Source organism: Petaurus breviceps, unplaced genomic scaffold (assembly GCF_028583685.1).
Source record: "Petaurus breviceps papuanus isolate PSGF00001 unplaced genomic scaffold, PetGlider_PUasm1.0 558, whole genome shotgun sequence".
In the NCBI taxonomy this organism is placed as follows: Eukaryota; Metazoa; Chordata; class Mammalia; order Diprotodontia; family Petauridae; genus Petaurus; species Petaurus breviceps.
Genome location: NW_027186376.1, coordinates 2773739 through 2800380, shown reverse-complemented (window position 1 = coordinate 2800380; position 26642 = coordinate 2773739). Strand labels below are relative to the sequence as shown.

General features: G+C 47.2%; 1 protein-coding gene across 1 annotated transcript in view; it reads right to left on the bottom strand.

Annotated features, from left to right (window-relative positions):
* The window catches only part of EFCAB6 (EF-hand calcium binding domain 6), a 195544-nt gene that overhangs the window by 39335 nt on the left and 129567 nt on the right, over positions 1–26642 (bottom strand). The window contains exons 23-24 of the mRNA XM_069102833.1: positions 20128–20322; positions 6482–6637 (exon numbers count right to left, since the gene is read on the bottom strand). Coding sequence (XP_068958934.1) covers positions 6482–6637; positions 20128–20322 — 351 coding nt within the window. The remainder of the gene's footprint in view (positions 1–6481; positions 6638–20127; positions 20323–26642) is intronic.

The window sequence follows — 26642 nt, the reverse complement described above, 5'->3', positions numbered from 1 at the left end:
GGATGGATGGATGGATGGATGGATGGATGGATGGATGGATGGATGGAGGAATGTGCACACCTAAACTTGTTCGCATTAGAGTTCAGTGAATTTGGAGCAAGAACAGAATTTCTGTCCTGGTGCTGCCACCTCCAGGCTGTCTGACCTTGGGCAAGTCAGTTTCCCTCTCTGAGACTCAGTTTTCTCCTCTGTCCAATGGGAACAATCCTACTTATACAGCTAATCTCTGAAAGAGTATTGGCGATCAAATGAGATAACGAACTTGGCATTTTGTAGCCTTCGACATGGAATTCCACGATGGAGAGACAACATGATACAGTGGGAATGACACTGGCTTTGGAGTCAGAGGATCTGGGTTCAGATTCTAATGCAGCTGCTGCTTACTAGTTGTGTGACCTGGGTAGTTACTTCATGCCAGTGCCTGAGTTTCCTCTCCTGTAAGATGAGGGAATTGGACTAGACGACCTCTGAGGTCCCTTCTAACTCTAGACTTGGAATCCTAGGATTTCCCAAGAATCATAATTTCAGCAACATTGTAAAGACAAACTCGGGACTGACACAATGAGCAACAGCCATGCAAAGGACATGTGACGAAGCCTGCTCTCCAGCTTCAGAGATAGAGCTGGTGGGTGCAGGGGGGGGCTCTAAGGCATCAGTCCGGATCTCTCTGGATCCAGTCTCTTCTCCTTTGTTTGTGCATGCCCAACGCCCAGCTTCTCCCAAGCCATTCCCCAGCAGAGTGAGTAGCTTTCTCTTGCTTCTAGTGGGAAAAAATGCAAACCCTTTTTTAAATATTGAAATCCCCTGGCCACTTTCTCCAGTTGTTCCAGCCTTTCCAGGCTAACGGTAAATTGTTCCCTCTCTCAGCGTTCTGTTCCAGTCACACTGGCCCACTTCATGTTCTCCAGGTCCAATATTCCATCTCCCATCTCTGGGCTTTTGCACCAATGTTTGCCAAGCCTGGAATGCTCTCTCTCCTTGCCTCTGTCACTTGTCACCCCCAACCCCCCCCCACAAAAACTATGCTCAAGTGTCATGTCCCAGAAGACGCCTCTTCTGGTTGTCAGGACCCAGGCTCCCAACCCAACTTGGCTGTTTCCAATAGCTATGACCTTGACCAAGACACTTCCCTGCTCTCTCCTCCATCCAATCACTCATCAGGTCTTGATTCTACCTCCACAGTTCCCATCTCCTTCTATCTACATGCCCATCACCACCAGTGCCCCATTTTTAGACCTCATCATGCTCACTTGAACTAATGACTTATTTGAAATAATTGGTACTTGGCTTCCAGTTTTTCCCCTAATCCATCCTCCACAATCTACCAAAGTGAGATATGCAAAGTCCAGGATTCTGTGCTACAGCTTACTAGCTGCATGATCCTGAGCAAGTCAACCTCTATTTGACTTGGTTTCCTCATCTATAACATGGAGATAATGATAGCACTTGCTTCCCAGGGATATCGTGAGGATTAAATGAGTTAATATTTGTTATTTTTTAAGTGTTTAGAGGGCAGCTAGGTGGCACAGTGATTAGAGCACCAGTCCTGGAGTCAGGAGGACCTGAGTTCAAATCCGGCCTCAGACACTTAACACTTACTAGTCATGTGACCTTGGGCAAGTCACTTGACCCCAATTGCCCTGCCCTCCCCCCTCCAAAAAGAAAAGTGCTTAGCACAGTGCCTGGCACAAAGTAGGCATCATATGCTTATTCCCTCCTCTTCTTTACTATTCCACTGCTCAATAAACTCCCGTGGTAAAATACAGAGTTCCTGCTGACATTTAAAGGCCTGCCACCCACCTGACTTTGGAAGCTTATTGTGCTTCCTCCCCCCCCCCATCAGATCTACATCCCCCTCTCTCTGTCTTTGCACGTGCTGCCTGGAATGCTCTACCTCCTCGTTCCAACCTTTTAAGAATCCCTAGTTCCTCTCAAGGCTGGTCAGGTGCCCTTCCTGGGCACCTTAATGTTGTCTCCACACCCAATGACTGGGTACTTAGGAGTTTGTTTCCCCATTACACCCTTCCCTGGTGACTTTGACTCTTTGGTCTTCCTCTCCCCAGGACCACACCCTGTGCCTGTGACCAAGTAAGTGCTTAGTAAATTTGCACTGAGTTGGATGAGGGAGTGGAAAGGAACAGAAGGCTAGTGCTGAGTATCTGCTTCTCTGAGTAAACATCGAACTTTATTTCCTATCCCCACAGCTGCAGAGCAGCTTCCCATACTGCCAGGCTCGAGCTGGCTAAAACGCCAGCAACACAGCACCAAAGAATAATCAACAGTATTTCATCTGAAAGATAAATTGCCAAGTTGGTATTAAAATTTAGTAATAAAATCAAATGCATATGCTAATCGCCTCTGCATTATTGAGGAAAAAAGTCTATTTTGGACCCAGGAAGGAAGAATGCATGGATAATTACAGATAAAGAGATGGTCTCATCAGGAGGGCTTTGAGAAAAACAAATGTCGTCGTTGGAGAGATGGATTCCTTTTTAGGGCGGCAATTCACAAAAAAAAAGTTGCTCACTCCACTGGAAGGTAGGCTGGGTAGGATTCTGGGGGAAGTGCTGGGAAAGGCATCAGCTCTAGCTCTAGGGAATCAGGTGATCTTACACTCACTTAAACCAGGACTTGTCTGGGATTGCCTTTCAGGAAGGGTCCCTGCATCTAGTGACTGTGGCAGACTCCTCTGTGAACTGGAAATCTACTCCCTGAGGAGGAAACTTGCTTTTAAGGGAGAGGAGATGAAAACTCACCCTTTAAGGACTGGGATAAGGGGAGAGAACCCCTGTAGACACATCCAGACTGGTTTGAGGTAGTGTCTTAACGAGGAGAGTGTTGAGGATAGATGTGGAGTTAGGAGACTGGCTTTGAGCCCTTAGCTCTGACACTCACCAGCTGGTATGTCATAAAGGGGCATAAGAATGTAAGCCCTTCTTAGTATTCAAAAATGCTCCAGTGGGTTAACGATCTCTCTCCACCAGTGCAGATCACAACTCATCCAGGACACCCCTGCAGGCTCCTGTTCACCACAGAGGAGCTATCCAAAGTGCTGGTGGCCTGCCTCCTTCCTCCTCATTATCACCTCTCAAAGAGGAATTATTGTCCTTTCTCTGCCCAAACTCCAAGGGTTACTGAGGAAAGGATTTCATAAGCCTCAAAGAGCTGGCCCAGAGAAAGAAGACAGGATAGATGACTGGCCAAAGGCAGGAAGCATTCAGAGGTCAAAGTCAGAGCCCTGGAAGAGCTGAAAATGACTTTGAAGGTCACTCGGTCCAACTCCAGTCTATCCTTATGACATTCCCTGGCCTGGAATTTCCTTGATTCTCCCTCTCTGTCTACTCAATAAACTAATCCACCAACAAATATTTATTAGCATCTACCACGGGGGTACAAGTACTATGCCTATTAACAATAAAACAAGTACACTGAATGTCTAGCTATCTGTTAAAGCCCAATTCAAATTCCACTTCCTCTAGGAAGTCAGTCATGAATTCCAATTTGTTCATGACCTTCCCCTCAGAATTCACACAGCACTTTCTTCCCCTCATCCTCCCATGTAATGGGGAGAAAGAAAAGGAGAAAGGGGAAGAGGAAAAGGAGGAGAAGGAAGGGAAGAAAGGAGGATGTGGAAATATGGAGTCTTTTGGGGAGAAAAGGAGGCTCAGGCAGAGGATTAGAGCCCTGTTTGAGGTGGATGGGATGGTGAGAGCTGCCAATTAAGAGAAGGTTGAGCTTGGTTTTCTCTGTTGTGGAGAATGACTGATGGGGAGCTGATGCCCAAGATAAGTGCAGAGACAGTGATTAAGAGAGCTTTGGCTGATCCTGGTAGATTCAAATCCCACAGGTCATGTGACTACATCCTTGGGTCATGAAAGTACTGCAGGTGGAATTTCTGCTGAAAATCAAGGAAAACAGAAGAGGAGAAGGGCAAGTGTGGTCAGGATTTTCAAAAGGCAAGAACAGTCTGCAGATGAGAGGTCAGAGAGTCTGACGTCAGTTCCTGGGGAAATTCTAGCAAGAGCATTAAAGAGATGGTTGGCAAGTACCCAGAAAGGGACATAGTGATTGAGAAGAGACAGGAAGACGCTGTCATCACAACAGGCCAGGCTGATTTTATCTCCCTTTTTAACAGGGTTGCTAAGCCAGTAGAGAAAGGGGACTCTGTGTATATAAAGTAGCACATACAATTCTTGTAGAGAAGATGGGGAGGTGTGGGTCAGATAACACCAGCAGATGAATTCAGAGTTCATTGGATGGTCAGACTCAAAAAGTAGTTGTTAATGATTCAATGTCACCATGATGGGAGGTAGGCCTCCAGAGGAGTGCCCCAGGGATCTGCGCTTGGACAATCATTTGGCCAAAGACATGTTCATCAAATATGATAGTGAGTCAAAGAGGGGAGGAACAGGTAAGGCAGTGGATGAGGGAGAGCTGGGATACAGAATGACTCTGACTGAGCAGAGCACTGGGCAGGTTTCTATGAAGATGAAACTCAGTAGGGACCAATGTGAAGTCTGGAAATTGAACACAAAACATTCAATATCATGAGTATAAGAAGGAGGAGGTCTGGATATATGGGGATTGTTCTGCAAAGGGTCTGGAGGTGCTGGTGGAGCGCCCCCTCAATCCGAGTGATGCAGCAGTCACACAGCTGCTGCAACGCTGGGCAGCACCAGGAGGGGCAGAGGGTGAGACAGTCCCCGCTGAAGGAGTGCCTTAAGTTCTAGCCACCACCACTGAGGAAGGCTCAATCTGGGACCCCTTGAGACTCAGTGGTTCTGTGGTCAGAGTTCTGTTTGCACTCTCCCTGACAAGAGGAGGCCCAATATCCTCTGGCCAGGGCAAGGCCGCTACCTTCCCCATAAGAGCCCCTTTATCTTTCAGGAAGCTTTCTTGGTGAGGGGGTTTCTTTCTTTTCTTTTTTCTACCTCCTTGCAGCTTAATGAATGCTGGTATACTGTGTCTGTCCACTCAGTGCTTCTGGCTCTGCCCTCTGCTGCCGAGCCTCGTCCCTCCCTTCCCTGCGAGATCCCTTCAAGGACTAGTGTAGCCCTGCCCCCACTCCTCACCCACTCCTTCCAGGCCTTCTCTTCTCCAGTCTAAACACAGACTCAATGAGTCATAACTGGCAGAGACTTCAACGGCCACCTAGTCCAACTCATCCATTTTACAGGTAAGGAAACTGAGGCCCAGGGAGGGAAAGTAACTTGGTCAATGTTTCCAGGCCTGGCATCATCCTCCTACAGAAGGGTCTCCAATCCCCTCACCATCCTGGTCTTCTTCTAAATGGGCCCTGATTTTTTGTTCTTCCTAAACCAGACAGAAGACTCGCCATGTGGCCTGACCAGCCAGTCACCCATGCCTAAGCCTCTGCTCTCTGATGCCAGCCTCCACTGAAGCTTCATGATGAGAGAATTAGTATACAGAGAGAGATCCAGAAAGCCCTGGGTTGAATCTCTCCTGAGACTCTTCCTGGCTGTGTGGGCCTGGCTAGTTATTTAAACTCTCTGGGTCTCCATTTCCTCATTTATAAAATGAGGGTGTTGTACTCTGTGAGGTCCCTTGCACAGTGCCTGGCACACAGTGGGCACTTATCCAATACTGGTTGACCTGGTAACTTGCTCTCCAGCTCTGGATCTGGACCCCAGCTGCCTGCCCACCTGCTGCCCATGTCAGACCTATCGGTACCAGACTCCTGCTGGAACCTCCCTCAGTGCCTCACCTCCCCAGCCCCCTGCCCACTAAGTCCTGTCTGGACTTCCTCAGGCAGTGTCTTGGGGATGCCTCTTGCTCAGATCACCCATGTACAACTGCTCCCAGGGGACTCCATCCCGACCTGTCAGTGACCCCACCAAGGTAACGCCATACCTCGTGGCCAGATCTGTGATATGGAATGATCTGGGTCTGCCTCTTACCTGACTGTGACTCCATGAGGGCAGGCACTGTCTCTGATCTAAATCCTGTGTCTTTCCTTCCCCTACCACAACACAAGGCTTTTTTTGCACAGTAGGTGCTTTTTAAGTAGTCTCTGACATGTTTATACATGGGGGTTCCTTGGATTTTCCTTGATTTCCACTCCCCAACACCAACCTGATACATCTCCTTGACATGACTGCATTATTGACTTTGTAGAGGGTGCAGACCCTGAACCAGGGCCGATGCTCAGAGACACAGCTCTATCATGCCATGCCAAGGGCAAGAAGGAAACCAGGACTCTTCTTTCATCATCCCAATGGACCCCTGACTGGCCCTGCAAGCTGAGTAGAACATAGGGACCTGCCTGGCCCATTTCAGAGAGACTCCTTTCCCCATGGCCTCAGCAACCCTCAGAGACCATCTACTAAGTTACAGAGGGGCCCTGACTGCTCTCAGCGGAAGCTGGGCCCACTCTAAGAAAGCCTGAACACCTTCGATTCCCAAAGTGACTGTGTGAAGGAAGGGGGACAGCCCTCTGCCACAAGGGATGAGTTAGACAGACCTTCTAAGCATTGTTGTTATTTCCTCTTCAGTGATGTTTGGCTGATATTCCTGCAAGACTTTCTGCATCTCATTCAGGGAGATGAAGGCATTTTTATGTTTATCCAATTTTGCAAAAGCCTGACTGATATCTTGGTAATGGTCCTTAAACTTGTCCCTGGAAGAAAGAGCAAAGAAAGTTAGCATTTTCCTGTTAATTTGCATATGTTACTTTGAAAGAGTTCCTGTGGCCAGGATGGGCTGTGGAGTCCTTCAGTGGGGTGTGTAGGTAAGGTCAGGAGTCCCGACCTGGTTGTGACTTTGACGTTCACTAGTTATAAGACTGGGGGAAAATCCTTGAACATTTCAGACCCTCAGTTGTCCCATCTGTCAAATGGCAACAGGCATGCTTGCTCTACTGACTCCACAGGGGTGTTGGGGGCACCAAAAGAGACCACAAAATAATACAAGTGGGAGCTGGGACGAGAGGAAAATGCTTGAAGAGAAAAACAAATCAGTTCGACCAACATGTATTAAGTGACAGCAAGGCAGCTAGGCACTGTGTGAAGGGGTAGGGGCAGAAAGACAAACCGACAGTTCCTGCCCTCAGAGAGTTTCCATTCTGCTAAGGGGGTACAATGCATATGCAGAGAAGTGAAAAAATACACAAAAAGGAAACACAATGTAATTTGGGGCAGGAGGAAGAAAGCTGTAGAAATGAAGGGATTGTGAAGACCTGCCTGCTAACACCTCCACACCCACCCCCAAATTAACTTGTATTTGTGGTGTATATTCTTCATATATACTTGTACAGGGTGTCCCAAGAGTCTTACACTATGGCTTGCAACTGCAAGAAGACTTTTGAGATACCCTGTCTCTGTATGTTGTCTCCCTCTAGTGGAACATAAGCTCCTTGAGGGCAGGGACTGTTTGCTTTTTGTCTCTGCCTTCCTGACACCTAGTCTGGCAAACAGTAGGCACTTAATAAATGCTTGTGGGTTGGTTGGTAAGTTGAGGGAGCATCTGAGCTGCTCTACTTTGCAGGAAGCAAGGAGAACTTTGGTGGAACAGCCTGGACAAAAGCACAGGACAGGAGGTGGAATGTTGTGTGGAGGGAACAGCAAGTCAGTTTCCCTAGAGAGGAAAGTAAGGGGAAATTGAGGCAAGTGAGAGGAGTGTTGGTCATGAGATCAGATTTAGAGCCAGAAAAGAGGCCACCTAATCCAATACCCTCCTTTTATGCATGATAAAACAGTCAGGGGCAAGTGAAGCAACTTCCCATGGCCACTCAGCCAAGAACCATCCTAGGAAGGATCTGATACTAGGTCTCTTACCCCCAAGTCCAGTGCCCTCTCCTCCCTGCCCTGCCATCCAATTCCAGGGGCATTAGAGAGGGTCCAGAAAAAGCAAGGTGGAAGGCCTAGGGTGGGGCAGATTAGGGAAAGTCCCTGGAAGGACAGAGCACTTCAGTGGGGTTTAAAGGACAAGAAGGCTTTGGAGGAAATGGGGCTTTCAACTTGACACCAAGAATTTAAATGTAGGTGACTAATGAGGACATTAAGGGTCTTGTTCACCCTCCAGCCCTTCTGGGGCTTGGGAATCTCGTCATCCTTGATTTTACTGTAAGCTATGGGATGAGTTTAGCTCAATGCTCAAAGTCAGGTGTTGCTAGCGAATTTCACATCTTATCTTAAAACTATGACTTGTCCCAGATTCTCTTATAAATAAGCCTTAGGGGGAAATAATTCAGTGCAAGGCAGGGAAGTGTAAAGTTTTATGTGTGCAAAAGGACATCAGTCACCATGAATATGTGGCTAACTTAGATACACACTCTTGCTTTGAGAATCCCAGCAACTTGGCATCAGAAGTGGCTCATACAGGCCAAACCTCTGCCTGAAGCCAGAATTCTGCCTACCAGAAACCTAACAAGGGGTCAATCATACCGCCTCTGTTTGAACACTTGAAGTGACGGGGAACTCATTACCCCTTGAGGCAGCCTAGGTCACACAGCTTTGATTGTCAGGAAGCTCTTAATTTTATTATTAGCCTTACTGTTACTATTACTGATGATGAAGACAACGACTGGTGTTGACCTCATGCTCTAAGTTTCTGAGATGCTCCACAAACATTATCCTACCCAATATTCAGACAAGATCTGCCTCTGCCCCCTCCCTCTCTCACTGCTCCCAGTTCTGCCCTCTGGGCCCAAGCAGGCCAAGCTTAATCCCTGCATTCCCTGTACCAAATCTTCCAATGCTTTGGCTCAATGCGTTTCTCTCCAGGTGCCTTCCCCCATCAGATGCGCTCATTCGGCTTGTCATTCCCCTCCCAGGCAGCCCCGTGGTTTCCTGGAAACAGTCTCACAATTGGAGCATTCTTTGTTTGCCAGAGGAAATTCAGCACCATGGAAAGTGCCCTGGCTTTGCAGGTGGCAGGCTGTGTGACCTTACAAAAGTCAGTCACTTCACCCCTGTGCCTCAGTTTCCCTACCCATGAAATTCTTGCCATCTCTCTGAACCAGTGCCCTTTTGAAGAGGGAGAGCTTTGTGTACAAGTCCTCATGGAGTCAAAATGGAGAAATGTCTTCAACATACAGATTCTTTTTTTAAAAAAAAAGGTTTTTACCGTTTTTTCTTTTGAATTTTTAGTTTTTCAATTAACAAGAACTTAAGTTTATCCTTCCCAACCCCCGCTCCCAAAAGAAGCAAAATAAAGCCCTTATATCTGACGTGCATATTCAAGCCAAACAAATTCCCATGATGGCCTCGGAATCCAGCCACATCAGTAAGTAAATGTGGATTGTAACCCCAGGCTAAGAGCTCCACCATCTGACTTTTAGTCCTAGTTTTGGGATGAATTTTCCATGTAACCCTGGTCATGTTACTTCCCTTTCCAGAGCCTCAGCTTAAAAAATACAGGGATTGTTCAAAATCTCCTTGGTACTCTGAAAGCCACTAACAGAGGTCAGGACTGGAACTCGTGCTCACTCCAATCTCATGCTGTAAGAGATCTTAGAAGGCATCAAGAAAAGGAAAAGAAGTGTCAGTTGGGGTAGTTAAGAAGAAGGTTAATGCCAGAAAGGGAATTGTTTTGCAAGCAAAACAAACTTCCTGACCCTGAAGGAGGAATAAAATGTGGGGACTGTTGTTCAGTTGTGACCAACTCTTCGTGACCCCATTTGGGGTTTTCTTGGCAGAGATATTGGAGTGGTTTGCCATTTCCTCCTCCAAGTCATTTTACAGATGAGAACACTGAGGCAAACAGGATCAAGTGACTTACCCAGGGTCATACAGCTAGTAAATATCTGAGTGTCATAGTTGAACTCATGAAGATAAGTCTCCCTTATTCCAAGTCCAGTGTTCTATTCAGTGCACTAGCTACCTGATATTAATGGAATAGTATTGCACCATAAGAAATGACAAGAGACAATTTCCATATAAATCATCAGCATTCTTGTATATTACTAACAAAACTCAGCAAGAAAAGCTAGAAAAAGAACTCCCATTTCAGATTAACTCCAGAAGGTGTAAGATATTTGGGAGTGTATCTGCCAAGATTCACCCAGAAACGCTATGAATTCAAGTATAAAACACCCTTTGTGGAAATAAAGACAGAACTGAATAATTGGGGAAAAAATGAACTGTTCAAGAGTACATCAAGTCAATGTAATAAAACCAAGAATGCTTCCCTAAATTAATTTACTAATCCAGAGCTGTACCAATCAATCTACCAAAGAAATAACTTAAAGAGCTAGAAAAAAATAATATTTAAACTCATATGAAGGAACAAAATGTTGAGAATCTCAAGAATAATAATGAAAAAAGTGGGTCTTTCAGTGCCAGGAATCAGATTGTATTACAAAACAGTAAACATAAAGTGATTTGGAACTGGTTAAAATAGAGAGGTTGATCAGTGTGACAGATTCGGCATACAGCATTAGCGTAATGTTTGTTAAACCCAAGATCCAAGTTCAAAGGTGGGGAACCTACGGCCTCCAGCTCCTCAAGTGTGTCCCTTTGAATCCAAACTTCACAGAACAAATCCCCTTCATAAAAAGATCTGTTCTGTAAAACTTGGACTTAGTCAAAGGGCCACATGGAGGACCTAGAAGGCCACATGTGGCCTTGAGGCCACAGGTTCCCCACCCCTGTTCTAGTTACTGGAGGAAAGACTCCCTATTGGAGAAAAACTTCTGGGAAACTGGAGAGCAGGCTGACAGAAAATGAATTTGGACCAACACTTCATGCCAAGATAAGCTCCAAATGGATATACTGTCAGGTTATGAACTGAGGAAGAGCTCTTGACTAAACAAGCAATAGAGGGGATCACAAAATAAAATGAACAACTTTGATTAGGTGACATAGTGGATAGAGTGCCAGGTCTAAAGTCAGGAAGACCTGAGTTCAAATCCAGTCTAGCTCTGTGACCCTGGGCAAGTCACTTAACCCTATTTGCCTCAGTAAACTAAGTATAATAACAGCACCTACTTCCTAGAATTATTGTGAAGATCAAATACAATAATAATTATTAAATGCTTAGCATAGCTCCAGCTATACAGTAGGTACTATATATGTTAGCTATTATTACTATTATATAAAATGTTTAAAGTTTTGCATAAACAAAGCTAATGTCGTTAAAGTTAGAAGAAAAATAAGTAATTGGGGGAAATCTTTGCAGCAAATTTCTTTAATAAAAGTCTCATTACCAAGATATACATGGAACTGATTCAAATGTGTAAGATTAAGAGCCATTCCCCAATATATAAATGATCAAAGAATATAAATAAACAATTTTCAAAGGAAGAAATGCAAACTATCAGCAATCATATAAAACAGTTAAAAATCATTCATAATTAAAGCAACTCTGAGTTCCACCTCACACACATCACATTAATAAAGATAACAAAATGAGAAAAAAGACGAATGTCAGAGGGACTATAGAAAACAGACATAATCACACAAAACTGGTAGAACTGCGAATTTGTTCAGTCATTCTGAAGAACAATTTATAACTATTCCCCCAAAGTTATTAAAATTTGCCTGTCCCCTCACTCAGTGATACTACTTCTAAGCCTATATCTCCAACAGAATCAAAGCAAGAAGAAAAGGACCCCCACAAGTGCAAAAATATTTATGGCAGCTCTGTTTATCGTATCTCAAAATTGGAAACTATGGGGAGGGGGTGAGAGTGGAGGACTCATTGCCTAATCCTCCCCTTGGGTACTTGGCTAGACAAATTGTGGTATATAAACATAAGAAATATTGCTGCACCATAAGAAATGATGGATAGTTTCTGAGGAAACTGGGAAGACTTGTACAAACTGACAAAGAACAAAGAGAACAAAGAAAGGAGAACAATTTCTATAACAATAACATTAATAGAGAAAAAAAAAGCACATTGGAACAAATCCTGATCCACAAAATGATGAACCACAGGGCCAAAAAGACCAAAGATGAAACACAACCCTGACCTCATAGTAGAGAGAGGATGAGTTCAAAATGCTGAAGGAGACACCCATTTTGGGCCATGACCGACCAATATGGGGATTTGTTTTGCTGGATTAGACTAGAGGGTATTAAGAGCTTTGTTGTTTTTTTTTTTTTTAAATCGTTCATTAGGGAGTAGTAATGAGAGGGAGAGGGTAATAAAAGAAACAATTAAATCAGAACTTGTTGAGCACCAACTACATTTAAGACAACATGAAATACTGGGAGGTGGGGGAAGGAAGGCGAAGACAAAAAAGACCCAATCCCGTCTTCCGGCTGCTTCAAGTCTAGTTGGAGAGATAAGGCGAACACAGCTAAAATGCTATCAATAATGGCTTCAATACGAACCAATAAAAGGGCATGGAATACATTTTTTTTTTTCATTACAAAAGAGACCATTTCAGAGAATCCTGGGCAGTATGAACGTATGCTGCCGAGGAAAGTGGGCAGACCCAAGAGAATCGTCAATACGAGAAGAACAGCATCGTCAACAAAATCCACTGGAGAAAATGAAGACTTCAGGTGCGCCATGACCTATCATGTAAATAGAGGAAGGTCTATGCATTAGGCTGCCCCTCCCCCAACCCAGAGATTAAGCGAGACTCCTAGCTCTGTACCTGTCTACTCCGGGGAATGTATTTTGTTTGACTTGGCTTCTTTGTCTCATTTTTTTTCACTGGGGGTGGGGAAGGAAAAGGAGAGGTTAGCAACAGCAATGCCAAAAAAAAGAGGGGAGGGGCCTGAACAGAAGGATGTTCAGAGATGCAGAAACAAGCAGTCGTCCTCAAAGTGATGTGTGGAATTATATACTTGGGGGTTTTTGAAAGCCAGGGGATGAAATGGAGATTTGTGGTTTCTTAGAAAATCTTTTTGTGTTCTGCCATGACTGTGGAAATGCCCTTTTGTGTGTGAGTTCAGAATTAATAATTAAAATTGAGAAAAACAAATAAACATCCCCCCAAACACACATACACACACACTGACACACATATACACACACTGACACAACACACATACACTCACATACAGACACACACATACACACACAACACACAGACTCACAGACACACATATACACAATACACACTCACACAACACACACTCACACACATATACACACATACACACTCACACAACACACATACACTCACACACAACACACACACAGTGGCCTAAAGAAGACAGTACACGGACCCAAGCGGCACGATCTCCTGGGGGGCTGTTTGTTCTGGGGCCCCCACAGGTGTGGGTACTCCAGGTACGCTCTATCGAAGGCTGCACAAAGCTCTCTCTTCACCACTACTATTATCTTCCACTTAATCCTTCAAAATGAAAGCAAATGATGGCAGAAAATCAAAACAATTCTGAGATACATATTTTTAGAAAATTGAGGCATTCAGCGTTTCCTGGACGAAGCCATGGTTTCCAGGCAGTAATTATTCCTCTTGCAGAAGGAAATATGTAAGCAGAGCAAGGGAGGGAGAAGTTTTAAGTCAGGAAGAAGTCACAATGCCAAGAATTTCCCATTTGTGACCAACATCGAGGGGACTTCTCGAACAGCACGGCTCAGACAATCCCAGGTCTGGAAGGGACCCCAGGTGTCATCATGACACAGCCTGAGACAGGGCAAGTGGTCATTTCTGCCACAGCCTCGTTTTTCCCATCTGTAAAATGAGGAGGGTTGGGCTCTGGGGACTTGGCTAGTTCCGGTGACACACAACTCACCGGCTTCGTTCATTCAACTAGCATTTATTAAGAGAAACAGTTCCTGCCCTAGACCAGTGCCTTAGACGTAATTGCTTTGCTTGATTGGCTGCTGTCCAGAATCCTAGAATCATTGCTTTAGAAGTGGAAGAAATCCCAGAGGCCATAAAATTCAATCCTCTCCTTTTACAAATGAGAAAACTGAGGCAGATGTAGGTTAAGTGACTGGTCATGGGTCACCCAGCTAGAAGCATAGTCGCTCTAATCGCAAAGCCAGCACTCTGTGCACTGGGCCAGCTGTCCCATCATTCCATGCTGAGGGAGGGAGCTAAGGAGCAACCAGACATCAACAAACAGATAGGAAATAAAGAGAGAGTAAACGTGGGGAGAGGGAGGTAGGCTGGAAATCACAAAAATGTCGTGGAGAATGTGGTGACCGGTTGACGTGTGCCGGGAAGGAAATTAAGGGCGTTGCCCATTTCTGATCCTTAGAAAGCCTAGAATTCCACTGAGCTGGAATCAGTCCCGCTAGAACCGCCCGCCAGCCCCCTAGTTCCTAGTTCCTCCCCCTCCGACCAAGCAGAACGCTCTGCATCCCTCTTTCCCAGGGCATACCCTCTGACCACCGAGCATGGGGATCGCTTCTCCCCCCCGCCCCGAGTTCTCTCTAGGCCACGCAACCCCAGGTCTTTGGACTGATTTTAGAGTAAGACAGTTTCTTTCCCATTCTGAGTGACCTTTTATTGAGGGGGGAGAGGTGCTCCAGCTTTTGAACTTTTAAAAAATTTGGTTTTTAAAATAAGACTCAATACCCCAAATGTGGCCTGCCCACGACCAGACACAGCTAAATGGGCCAAGTCTAGCCATAGAACGTGCTCGCCGATCAGGGGGAAGAACAAGGGGAGGCATCATCCTGCTCACCGCACAAAGTGGACCCTGACCGTTCCCAAGCAGGAACCTGGGGCTCAGGAACACTCTGAACTCTGCTATCATGGTGTCTTGGTCAGGCGCTGTCCTGTCTCTGGATTTCTGTGCTCACAGTTTGGGCCGTTCACAAGAGGGGAGCCTGCTCATGCAATATTCTGGTCCTGAACATACAACGCAGAATTGGGGGCGGGGTAGGGGCAGCCTGGGATCTAGGAGGAAGAGCCCTGGACTGGGAGCCAAAAAGCCTGGCTTGGATCCCCAGGTCACTTCGTAAGACCCCACTGAGGCAGGGCCCCAGGGACCCTGGAGGATGGCTCCTAAGTTCTAGAACCCTGTCCAAGCTAGTTGTATCTAGCCAGCAGGAAGTACCCCAACTTCAGTCACGGCCTCTCAGCATCGCCACACCCCCACACCCTAGTGCTCTCCTGCAAGCACTTCTAATCTTCCAGTCCACCGGCCCTCTCAGCTGACCAACATTCCCTCCCTCTCTGGTTCAGCCCAATGGCGGCCCTCATTCCTGCCTTCCTCTGTTGGTTCCATTAATGCTCTGGTCATTCCTGATCTGGAGAGAAAGAGAGATGAATCACTAAGACCTAGGGCCAGACATAGCACAGAAATGGAGCTCCTGCTTTGTCTTGCCTAGTCTTATCTCATGAATGGGCCAGAGAACTCCTCATTCATTAACTTGTTTATCCCCCAACTTGGTATCATATCTACCATCTCTGCACCCTTGGCCACTCAGTGTCCCATGCCTGGTGCACACTTCTGCCTCACCTCCACCTCTTAAAATACTGAAGCTTCCTTTAAGGCTCAGGCAATTTTGTTGTTTCCTATGGGAAGCTTCCCCTGTTTCTCTTAGCTGTTTGGACTTGCTCTCTCCTCCTGAAAGTATCATGCATATACTTAGAGAATGTAAACTCCTGAGGGTGATTTGGGCACTTTCCCTGAGAAAGATTTAAGCAGGCCCGGGAGAGTAAACATGTCTCAGGTTTGTGACCTCACAGGATGCCAGCTTTCTCACTCTCCAGTGTGTCTGATTGGCTCCTAAATCTTTTCATTTCTAACTTCACAACATCTCATGTCCAACCTCTGCCCATGCGGAGCTAAAAGGCCTTTTATTTGTTATCTAATTCCATGCTAAGGATATAAATTCAAGTTAATTCCATTCACGAGTGCTTATTCAGACCTACTTATACCAGGGTTACAAAGACAGAAAGAAAACAGCCTGCCCTCAGGGAGCTTACATTCTACTGGGGGTTGGGGATCAAAAGTACGTAGATAAAAACATATCAATAGACACAAAAGAAATAAAAATTATTTAGGCAGGGGACATTAATTCTTGACCTGAACTGGGGGGAGCTAGCCTTCCAAGAAGTAGAGGGAAAGCATGGGGAACCAAGCATGGGAACAGCCAATGCAAAGGTGGGGCTGTGGGAGATTCTCCCCTATGAGAAGCTGTCCTAGTTTGGTTATAATGTGAGGTTTGGGAGGGGGACAAGTGTGTCATTCACCTAAAATGGCAGGCTGTCTTTCATCCTAGGGGCAATAGGAGCCACGGAAGCTTTCTGATCAGGAGAATTGGCACCAGCTACATTAATGTCATACAGATGACAAGCCAATTTAAACGAGCTGCTCCAGCCAGAACGCACCTCTGTCACTTCTATATGTGACTTCTACTGTGGAGTCGTTTCAGTCCAATCCAACTCTCCATGCCCCATCTGCGGGTTTTCTCAGCAAAGATCCTGGAGGGGTTTGCCATTTCCTTCTCCATCTCATTTTACTAAGGAGGAAACCAAGGCAAACAGGGGTCACACAGCTAGTCAGTGTCTAAAGCTGGATTTGAATTCAAATCATCCTGACTCCAGAACTGGCACTCTCCACTGTACCCTAAATATTTGATTTACTTGCCTAATGAAGAAAGGAGGCTGCCATAAGCAACACTAAGTTAGACTGTAAAAGCTCAAGGAGAAGGAAAATGGATGATTTATTGTGATCAGTATTGTCTCATAAAACAGAGAGAAACTGGGGAATAAAGGCAGTCGAAAGAAAGTTGGGCAAGACGTACAACGGGCTGGGGGCCCAGAGCTGAAAAGGAGGACAGCAGCCTGAGCACACTCAAGGAATAGCACGTCTCTCTTACTGTCTCTAAGTTCCATAAACACAAAGGCCCATCTTTCCAAGACAGATGTTTTACCATGTGTTGCCACTTGGCAGCTAGATACAGCCCACTGTGGCCTCCAGAGACCTGAAGGCAAGCATCCCCCTGGACAATGGAGAGCCATTGGGTGGGTATGTGGAGGACATGACATGTAACTGCTGAGGAACAGAAGGACAAGAGTGAAAGATTCATCAAGGAATGGGATGTGGAGAAGCTGGGCCAGCTGTGGGGCTAGAGGGAGGAACTGCATGTGGGTGGGTGGAGCGCTGAAAGCCGACAACCACCTTGGACTGGTCCCTTCCCATCACCCTGCCCCAAATCCAGGGATCCGAGGAGTTCCCTCTGATGGGGATCCCAGCCTCTTGGCATCTGCTCACCCTGGCCTTTCCACCCACCACACTGGAAGCCTCCCTTGCTCTCTCCCAGTGGGGCAATGGTGGCTTCAGAGCTCTCTGACTTCCCCAGGATCACACAGCTAGAAAGTAGCTGAGGCAGAATGGGATTCCAAGTTCAGTTTCCTATCCATCACTTTATTTCCCACCATCTCTCAAGTCAGACAGGGTACTTCAGCAGCGGGGAGGGCTGAGTTTGGGTTAGCTAGCATGACTTTACGGGGCACTCAGCAATGCAGGAGTAGGACAGGATAAGAGATGGCTAATGGCCTTGGCATTGGGGTTGCCCTGGTTGGATGAACTGAGGTAGCAGGGAGAGGTCATGGTGCAGGGGAGAGAGCTCCTGACTCTGAAGGAAGAAGACCTGGGCTCTACTCCCACCACTGATGTTTGGTGACCCTGGGCCTCAGTTTCCTCCTCTGTAAAGTGAAGGGGTGGACTAGCTGGCCTCCGAGGTCCCCTCCTTCCCAATAACAGTAAAGCAGGGTTCTGGGAGAGGCAGGAGATTAACAGAGATTTCCAGAGCTCTGGAGTGGGGTGTGGGAGAATAAGTGGAGACAGAAGCCCTGCCAGCTGAAGGGCTGATGAAGAAAGACATCAGGTGTTTGAAGGGTCATCATCAGGGACATCCTTCTCATGGCTGACATTTGTAGAGGGTGCTAGGATTTGAAAAGCACTTTACCCATTTCCCCTCCTTTTATCCTCACAATCATCCTGGGAGGGGGGTACTCTTGTTGCCAGTTTACAGATGATGTAATGAGGCAGATGTTGAGTGACTTGCCCAGGGTCCCACAGCTGCTAAGCGTCTGAGACCTCAGGATTCAGCTGAACCCAGGTCTAAGTCCATAGCTCCATCCATAGGCACCTAAGTCATCACCAGGACCCCGGAAGGCACCAAAGACCAAGGTAAAGTCTAGGGAAGAGAGAAAATCCAGGAGCCAGGTACTGAAGACATTGGGGGGGGGGAGAGTGTCATGGAGGAGGGCAGTTGGCAATGATATGGCTGGCCAAATGAGTTCCTAAGAGGGGGAGGGAGATTCCAGAACAGCAGCTGAGATGAGGCATTTACTTCCTATGGCCTCATTACTCACAAGCGCCAGAAGAGCCAAGGGCTCAAGCTCAGGGATGGAGAGCCCTTACCCTGGCTCAGCTCCCAGCCTGGGTGACGGATACCTCGGATACCACTCCTGCCACCACCGCCAGGTTTTCAGCAGCTCTGGGTCTCATTTCTCTGTGGCTGGGCTGGGAGTCTCATCCCTCAAGATACTGAGCTAACTCAGTCCACGTATCCTCTCCCTACTTTTCTCTTCTGCTCCTTTCTCCCCCTGGTGTTTTTCCAAGACCCACGCTACCTTGAAAGCCAGAAGATGCTTCAGAGCTCTGGTAGGGCCCCTGCCCCAAAGGTCACCCTGACCCATGACGGGGAGGGAGCTTACAACCTCTCCCTCTCCAGACAGGTCATTCCCGAGTCACTGGGGAGGAGGGGTCAGAAGCCACCTGGTTCAACCTGTCCCAGAGCTGGCGTCTTTGGGGATGGGTGTTTCATTTTCTTAGAGCCTACCATCATAGGGTTGTGTTGTATCAGCCTTTCTTCTGATCAATTTGAAATGTGAAATCCTGAAGTAAAGGGGACAAGGGTAAAAAGGACAGGAAAGGTTTGGTTGTGGAAAACACCTGGTACTTTAAGATGGCAGTGACCTGACATGAAAGAGTGAATTCTTGGGCAGAATGGGCAGCAAGGGGGTCAGAACAGTGCTCAGCCCTGCAATCTACTGCCTCTCTGAATAAAAGCAAGTCATAGAACCACTCTGCGAGCTTCAGTGAGTCATCTGTACAAGGGGAAAGAGGAGAATCTCTCTGCAGAGTGTTGTAAGGAAATTAACACTGGACTGATGATAAAGCCTTCCTCCCATCTCTGCCCAGGGCCGGAGTGTCCTGGAGGGAGAAGAGCACACAAAGATTTTCAGACAAGCTCCCTGCCAGGGTTGTTGTGAGGCTCAAATGAGATATATTTGTAAAGTGTTAGATAAGTGTGTGTTATTGTTATTATTATAAGAAGAATTGTCCGATTGCAGGGAGGGCTTCTGTTTCCTTGTGAGGAGAGTTATGGAGGAAATTGAGGTAGGGATAGCCAAGAAAAAGAAAATACCATTGTTAAAAGCATAGAAGAAAAATTGAGGGGAGTATAGACAGGCAGGGCTACATTTGAATTATAGGGGTAAATCTAAGATTCCCTTCAAAAACATACTGTCTGAACTAGACATTCCTAGTTTCACATGTAATCCTCCTTTCCTGTCCTCCTTTGTCTATATAAATGTTCATGAAATGGAGCAGAAAGTAAAGGAAAGAGAGGAACCAGAAAAGACAGGTCGCCACCTCCTGATGGGGGAGAGCCCCAAAGACAGGACTAATGAGTTTGTATTTCAGACTGTTGGGGACAAGGAGCCATAGGCTCCAAGACAGAAGGGTCCTCCAAATCCAATGCCCCATCTGACATCTGAGTAAACTGAGGCAGTGAAAGGTAAGAGATTACTTTGGAGCAGAAGACTGTTACGCCTGGTGTGTATTAGCACCAGTCAATGATGTCATCAGTCCTCTTTGAAAACAAAGAACAAACAGCAACCAAAAAGATGAAGGATGGACTGGGAGAAAGGAGACTGGAGGCAGGAAGGCCAGTTGCTATTGCAGCAGCAGAGAGGAGGACCAGAGCCAGGAAAGCTGGAGCAGAGCCAGGGCATGAGTGGAAGACATTGGGGCAGAGGGGAAAGCAGAAGAGGCCTTGCGGACGGCTTCAATATTGGGAGGGAGGGGCTGGTGAGCAACGGCTCAGGGCGTGCAGCTGGGGTGCCCATGCGACCAGGGGGTATGGGGCAGGAGTGTGCTCACTGGGTATTTGAGTGCCCTGGGATGGGGCGGGGCAGGTCCATGGCAGGAGGCTCCTCACAGCAGCCCTCAGCGTCTCCTGCCCCCCTGCCCCTTCACACCTAGCTCAGGCACTTACTTGACTGTCCTGGCCGCCTCTAAGTACTGCTGCAGCTCCCTGGTCTCCTCCAGTATCTGCTCCGGCCTTGTGAAGTGGCCCATGAAGTTGAAGTGATCCACTGCATATGGCCGATGGATGGAAGGGGAATACTCAATTCCCAAGCGATTCAAAAATTCTTGGTAAGTAACATACCCTTTCTGGGTGGTGTCGTATCTGGGGAAAGAAAACTTTTGATTACTATCTAAAGGAGGGACAGAGAAACACCTTACTAGTTCTGCCTCTTTGGGAGAGAGGCAGAACAGGGGATGGTAGAGCTGGGAGGGGGACCCTGGGAGGGGCCTGAGAACAGGGGATGGTAGAGCTGGGAGGGACCTTAGAAACCCTGTAGTCCATGGGTTCTTAACCTTTTTGTGTGCCATGAACTCCTTTAGGAGTCAGTCTGGTGAAGACCATGGACTCCTCAGAATCATTTTAAAATGCATATAATAAAATACACAAATTTACAAACAAAATCAATTCTTTTGAAATAAATCCATCATTTTCCCCTCTGTGTTCACAGTCCTCTCTGAGGGGGCCTGAGGACCCCTGGCCTAGCTCAGCCCCTCATTCTACAGCTGAAGACCAAGAAGGAAAACACAAAAGTCAGAAGAGCTGACTGAGCAAAGCCTGGCCCCTGGCCTTCTGACCCCTCAGCCTGTGCCCCGGGGCAGGGGGGGGCGTTAGGAGGGGGGGGGGTCAGCAGACTTCAGGATTAGTAGACGACTGTGTTATTAGCAGACAATTTTAGTAGATCAAGTAGATCCATTTTATTGATCCACCTGACGCTCACAAAGGACCAGTGACTTGCTAGTTGGCCCAGAGCTTGAAGTGAGTGTCCAGGACAGGATCTGAATCTGGGCCTTGTAGACTCTACATGCAGCCTCTGCCCACTAGGCCAAGCCCCAGTTGGTCACTGGTAAGATGCTCTGACATTTACCTGAGGGAAATCCCCTCAAAACCTCATCCTTTGACTCTATGGCTCCATTATCTCACCCAACACATGTGTAAGACAGAATTAAAAACCAGAGTAGTTCATTCACTTAACAGATAATTTCTGAGTCCTTTCTATGGAGAAGATCCCAGAATAGAGTGAGAACTTCTATGGACGAAAAAACCCTCCCCTGAACATTGAATAGGATCAAAACTCTCATAGGCAGACCAGCGGACCTGGGTTCAAATTCCACTTTACACACAAGAAAGCTGTTCACTACCTATGTGACTTCAGGGAAGGCCCACAAGCTCCCTGGGCCTCTTTTTCCCTCTCTGCCAAATAAAGGGAGGGGATCCCTAAAGGGAGGTAGAGTGCTGGACCTAGAGTCAGGAAGACTCATCTTCCTAAATTCAAATCCAACCTCAGGCACTCACTGTGAGCTGTGTGACCCTGGGCAAGTCACTTTACCCTGCTTGCCTCAGTTTCCTCATCTGTAAAATGAGCTTCGGAAGGAAATAGCAAATCCTTCCAGTATCTTGGCCAAGAAATCCCCAAAAGGGGTTAAGAGTCAGACAGGACTGAAAATGACTAAACAGCAATTAAGAAAAACATCAGGGCACTGGTCTCGCTGCCCTCTGAGGACCTCATCTCTGTCTGTGCTGAGCCTGCCCAGGGCCTCAGGCTTCTGGTCTATAGAATGAAGGAGGTCTAAGACCCCTCACCCTCTAAGCCATGACCTGCTTGGACAGGAAGACTCCTTCTCTGTAGTTTCAGACAGGAGAAGGCACTCTGAAGGACACTTCTCAGGCTCTTAGCTCATTTCCACCATTGAATTTTTCTGCATTCTACTCCATTCAAAATCAGTTTCTAGAGCATCTGATTTCCCAGTATTATTCCTACAGAATAGAAAGGTTTCTATACAATTTTCAAGGCAAATTGCCAATCTGCCTTTAAAAAAAAAAAAAAGAAAGAGTCTATTTTTGTGGAAAGACCTCAGACATAAGCCACGAGCCCCTCCAGCAGTATCCTGCCTCCCCCCTCCCCCATCATTTCACAAACACCCCAGGCCAGGCCGATGAGCTCACTAAATGCAGCATCACCTGACTGACCTGGGCAAACAGTGGATGTGTCTGCTGACATCCTGACCCCAGACACGATGAGATGTAGACTAAGACTGCCAGGCCAAGAATCACAGGACCCAGGCTGGATTCCAGTTCTGCCCCTCAGAACCCGAGTGGCTTGGGACAAGCCTTCATGAACCTCAATTTCCTCAACTGTTAAATGGGGGGAGGAGACTGGGTGAGCTCTCGGTAGGTACTTGTACAATGTTTAGTGGATTGCACTGGATCCCTCCTCCAGTTCACCAGCCTGACATGTGGAGCCCCTCCCGACCTCAGCAATGGGTTCTCATTTCTTTTTCATGGAAAATGATTCGAATAAAAACACGCATTAGACTAGACCTACTTCTAAAGAAAACTCTCAAGGCTTGGTCATTGTGCCAGGAATCTAACCCCAACCCCAACCCTACTTTTCCTGATGCTTGGATTAAATGGAAACATGCGTTGTTTTGTTTTTTAATGACTGTCAATAAAATAGTAAGAAATTCATTCTTATCTTCAGAGAAGAACAGCCCAGGCTGGGAATAAGAGGGCCTTGATTCAGTCTACTGTCTCAGCCTTGATCACAGATATTGGGTGTAATGTGGGGAAGAAACCAAGTCACCCCTAAATGGGACAGATGTGTCAGGCAAGGTGCCTCTGGCATCGTGGCCCCCAGACCAGCACACTCGACCATCATAGCCGGTGGCCTAGCGTGTGCCTCAGAGGAGGGGCATGTTCCTGTTAACAGTGATCCTGGGCACTCCTTCCCAGCTACATGGGATGCAAAGGCCTGGCATCTCTGCCACCTCCTAAGTGCCCGTGCAACCTAGGGGATCTCTCTAAGAGCTCCTTCTTCTGCCTAATGGGCTGCTCTGGATCGATGCTAGAAAGCAGAAACAGAAGGGAACTTGGGAAAGCCTTCCCCTCCGTTGTGGTTCCAAGGAAAGCTCTCTGGCTGTGGAGCCTGAGTGTGAAGCCCAGAGCTCTCCCCACCTCTGAGGGACCCTGCTGTTGTTCAGGCCTTTCAGGCATGGCCCCACATGGGGTTTCTTTTTTCTCATCTACAAAATGGGGGGCCCCAATGGCCTCCAAGTCCTTCTGACTATGACCCTTTGAGCTAGGAGCAAAGACAGAGGGAAGGAAAAGGTGCAAAAGTCAGATTTAGAATCCAGTTTGACATCAGGAAAAAACTTCCTAATGCCTGGAACCATCACACAGTGGCCTGGGTGGCCTTGGGAAGCTTGGAGGCTTCCAGCAGAGGCTAGATGGGGACCTTCCTGCTCAGGGTTTCAGAGAGGATCCTGGATCATGTGGGGCATTGACCAGGTACTCTTGGGGGCCCCTTCCAGCTGTGAGGCTTGGTGATGGAGGCCATTTCACATCTGGTATACTGCCCGATGCTTGGTCATCCATTCAACAAGAGGGAACCAGATGCCTGGGTCCCATTCCCTTCTGGTATGTGGTCCTAGAGGACACCTGGGTCTCTGCGAAAGCTTGGCCTGGTGCCTCCTGGAGGGACAATTCCAAAAGGGTTGAAATGGCTCTGCCACTGGAACCCAAGCTCTGGCAGACCATGCCAAGCTGGGAAGGCTTCAGGAACCAGCCCCACTGGCAGCCCAAGGCCCAGCCTCACCCATGGGAAAAGCTCAGCTGAGAGGGCTGGTTACTGGGTGATGAATCTGGGGGAGGGCATAGTCCCTCCATGAAGATGGTCTGCTAAGACATGGCAGCCCCGTGCCGATGAAGTCATGGTTCCTTGGAATAACAATAATTACTAGCATTTAAGTAGCACTTCAGGGCCTCATTTTACCCTCACAATGACCTTGATGGGGAGACGCTCTTATTATGCCTTTTTACAGATGGGGGAACTGAGGCTTAAGTGACTTGCACCAGGGCACACCGCTCAGTGAATGGCACAGCCCAGACTCAGAGTCACAGAAGAAAAGCAGAGCTGACCTGGTGAAGACCACAGATACTGCATTCATTCAGCAAATCTTTATGGGGTCCCTCCCCCTCTGGCAATACTGTGCTAGGCCCTGAAGGGGAGCTAAAGGTCAATGGAGCCCAGTGTGACAAAGAAATGAAGAATGCACGTGCGCGTGTGCGCATATGTGTGTGTGTGTGTGTGTGTGTGTGTATGAAGACACCTTATGGGAGTTAGAACCAGGGGGCACCTCAGAGGCCATCAAGTCCAACTCCATCCTTTTACATAAGAGGAACCTAAGACCCGCAAAGACTTGCTCACCGTCACATGGGCACTAAGTGAAGAGCCAGGCTTCATCAGCCAGGACTTGTTTCCTGACACCCACAAGTCCAGGCTGAAGCACACCAAGGAGGGGGCATCCCCTTTGTGGGGAGGAGCAGCCAGAGAGAGATCCCAGGAGACTCCACAGTGGAAATGGCAGAGCACAGATGTGTCCACGGCACCTTTGAAATCAAAGCTACCAAGAAAGAAAGGGTCTTCAGTGCTCCGGGTGGCTCCCTGGTCCCCTCCCTGCTGCAGAGGCAATGGTCTGCCGTCATTCTCCAATCTGGAGCTTCCTCTCTTCCGATCAGCCAGTTGGACTGTTGATTGTAATTAAAGGGGAGGCAAATGAACAAGCAGTCTAATTTGGCCCAGGGTTGGAACCAAAGAGGAGAAATAGAAAAAGGGGTGTGAAAGAATGTCACACTGCCTTGCTAAATTAGAACCACAACAGCCCACTTGTTCAGAAATGCAGCCAACATGCTAGCCTCGACTAGGAGAACTGGAGGAAATGTAAGGAAGTACATGGACTCATCAACAACGGGAGAGCAGATAACTGAGTGGGAGGGGGCAGGGCAGGCAAGGAAGGAAGGCTCTCTTCCTCCCCGAGTCTGTCTCTTTATCTATAAAATCAGCTTAGACTTGACAACATTCAACCTATGACCCTAGGGCAGGTGTAAGAAGCACTCAGTCAGTCTTTTAAGTGTCTACTATGTACCAGGCTAAGCTCTGAACATAAAAAGAAACTAAAAATCATGATTGTGCCTGCCCTCAGGGAGTTCACATTTTATTAGAGAAACAAGTCACTGGCATAGCTTTCCAAAGGAGCAGGGAAGGGACCTGTAGTGCCAAACAAAAAGACGACTTCCACAGGAAACACATATAGTCGATGCTTATTGACTGACTGACTCTTGGACACTCAGGTTCTCCCTCGGAAGAATAATGAGGCCAGATCACATGATCACCAAGGTTTCTTCTGGCTCAACCATTCTAACAATGCACATTCAGGGTTACAAACCACTTTCCTCCCAAGAGCCCCCAGGAGCCCCTGGGAGCTCAAAGCTGTGTGTCTGATTTTACACGTGAGAAAAAAGAGGCAAGGTGATGAAGGGGCTTAACCAAGGTTCAATCAGACAGGAACTAAGTGTCTGGGCCAAGATGGATGCCCATTCTCCCAACTCCACACCCACAACACCATGTTGTTACTGTGGGAAGGCCTTCTCAGATTCCAACCCAATGACCCCAGCTCAAAGACTCCTCTCAGCTCTGACACTCTCAGTTCTGCTGTGGGTAATTTTTTATTTTCTTTTATTATTTGGAGTTCAGGACCATTCTCCTGCAAATTTTGGTTAGTAGCAACCTCACCTGGTCACACCTGTCCCTTGGAGAGTGAAGATTTAGTTCTTTGTTGTACAAGCTTTAAGTATTCACTAGATAAGAAACTGGATGAAGAATCCTCATTGTCCCTGACTCCAGGTGAGATCCTTGGAAAATCCTCCCCCTCCTTCAGCCCTCTGTGAAGGTTCTGACTGTCATTTTATCTGTAACTTAGTTTCCCTACAGAGTTTGCTGGATGAAGTTTGTTTCCTAGGGGATGTATGAGATCCTGACTCTCTCTCTCGAAGTTTGTTTCGCTTTGATGACATGGAGGGAAGGGGGGTTGTGGGTTTTGATTCTCTCCAGCATTTAAGGCCTAAGAGGAAGGTATAAGACTGCAGTATGGAAAAGAATCACTTCTCTATCACGTGGCCAGAATTCTGCCCCTAAGGGGGCTTGGGAGGGTCCCACTTGGGGTCAGGTTTTCTCTGAGGACTGAGCCCATGTTTGAGCATAATAAGAAAACCTAGGGTTTTACCTCTATCATTTCTGTATCTGCTAAATATTTATTTGGCAACAGTTACCACCATAAGGCCTTTCAGCTCTGACATTCCCTGTTCTAAAGATATAGACATTTTATCATAACACTTCTAAAACTAATCTGAATATGAAAGAGATATGGACTTGATATATATTAACAGAGCCCATAAATGCTGTTCCCAGTTTGGGGACAGAAATAGAATGTCAGAATTCACAGGGAGCTTAGTACAGGGAATGTCAGAGTTGGGAAGGAGCTTAGAACATGGAATGTCAAAGCTGGGGGGGGTCTTAGAACTGGGAAAGTCAGAGCTGGTAGGGGCCTTAGAACAAGGAAATGTCAGAGCTAGAAGGGCCTTAGAAC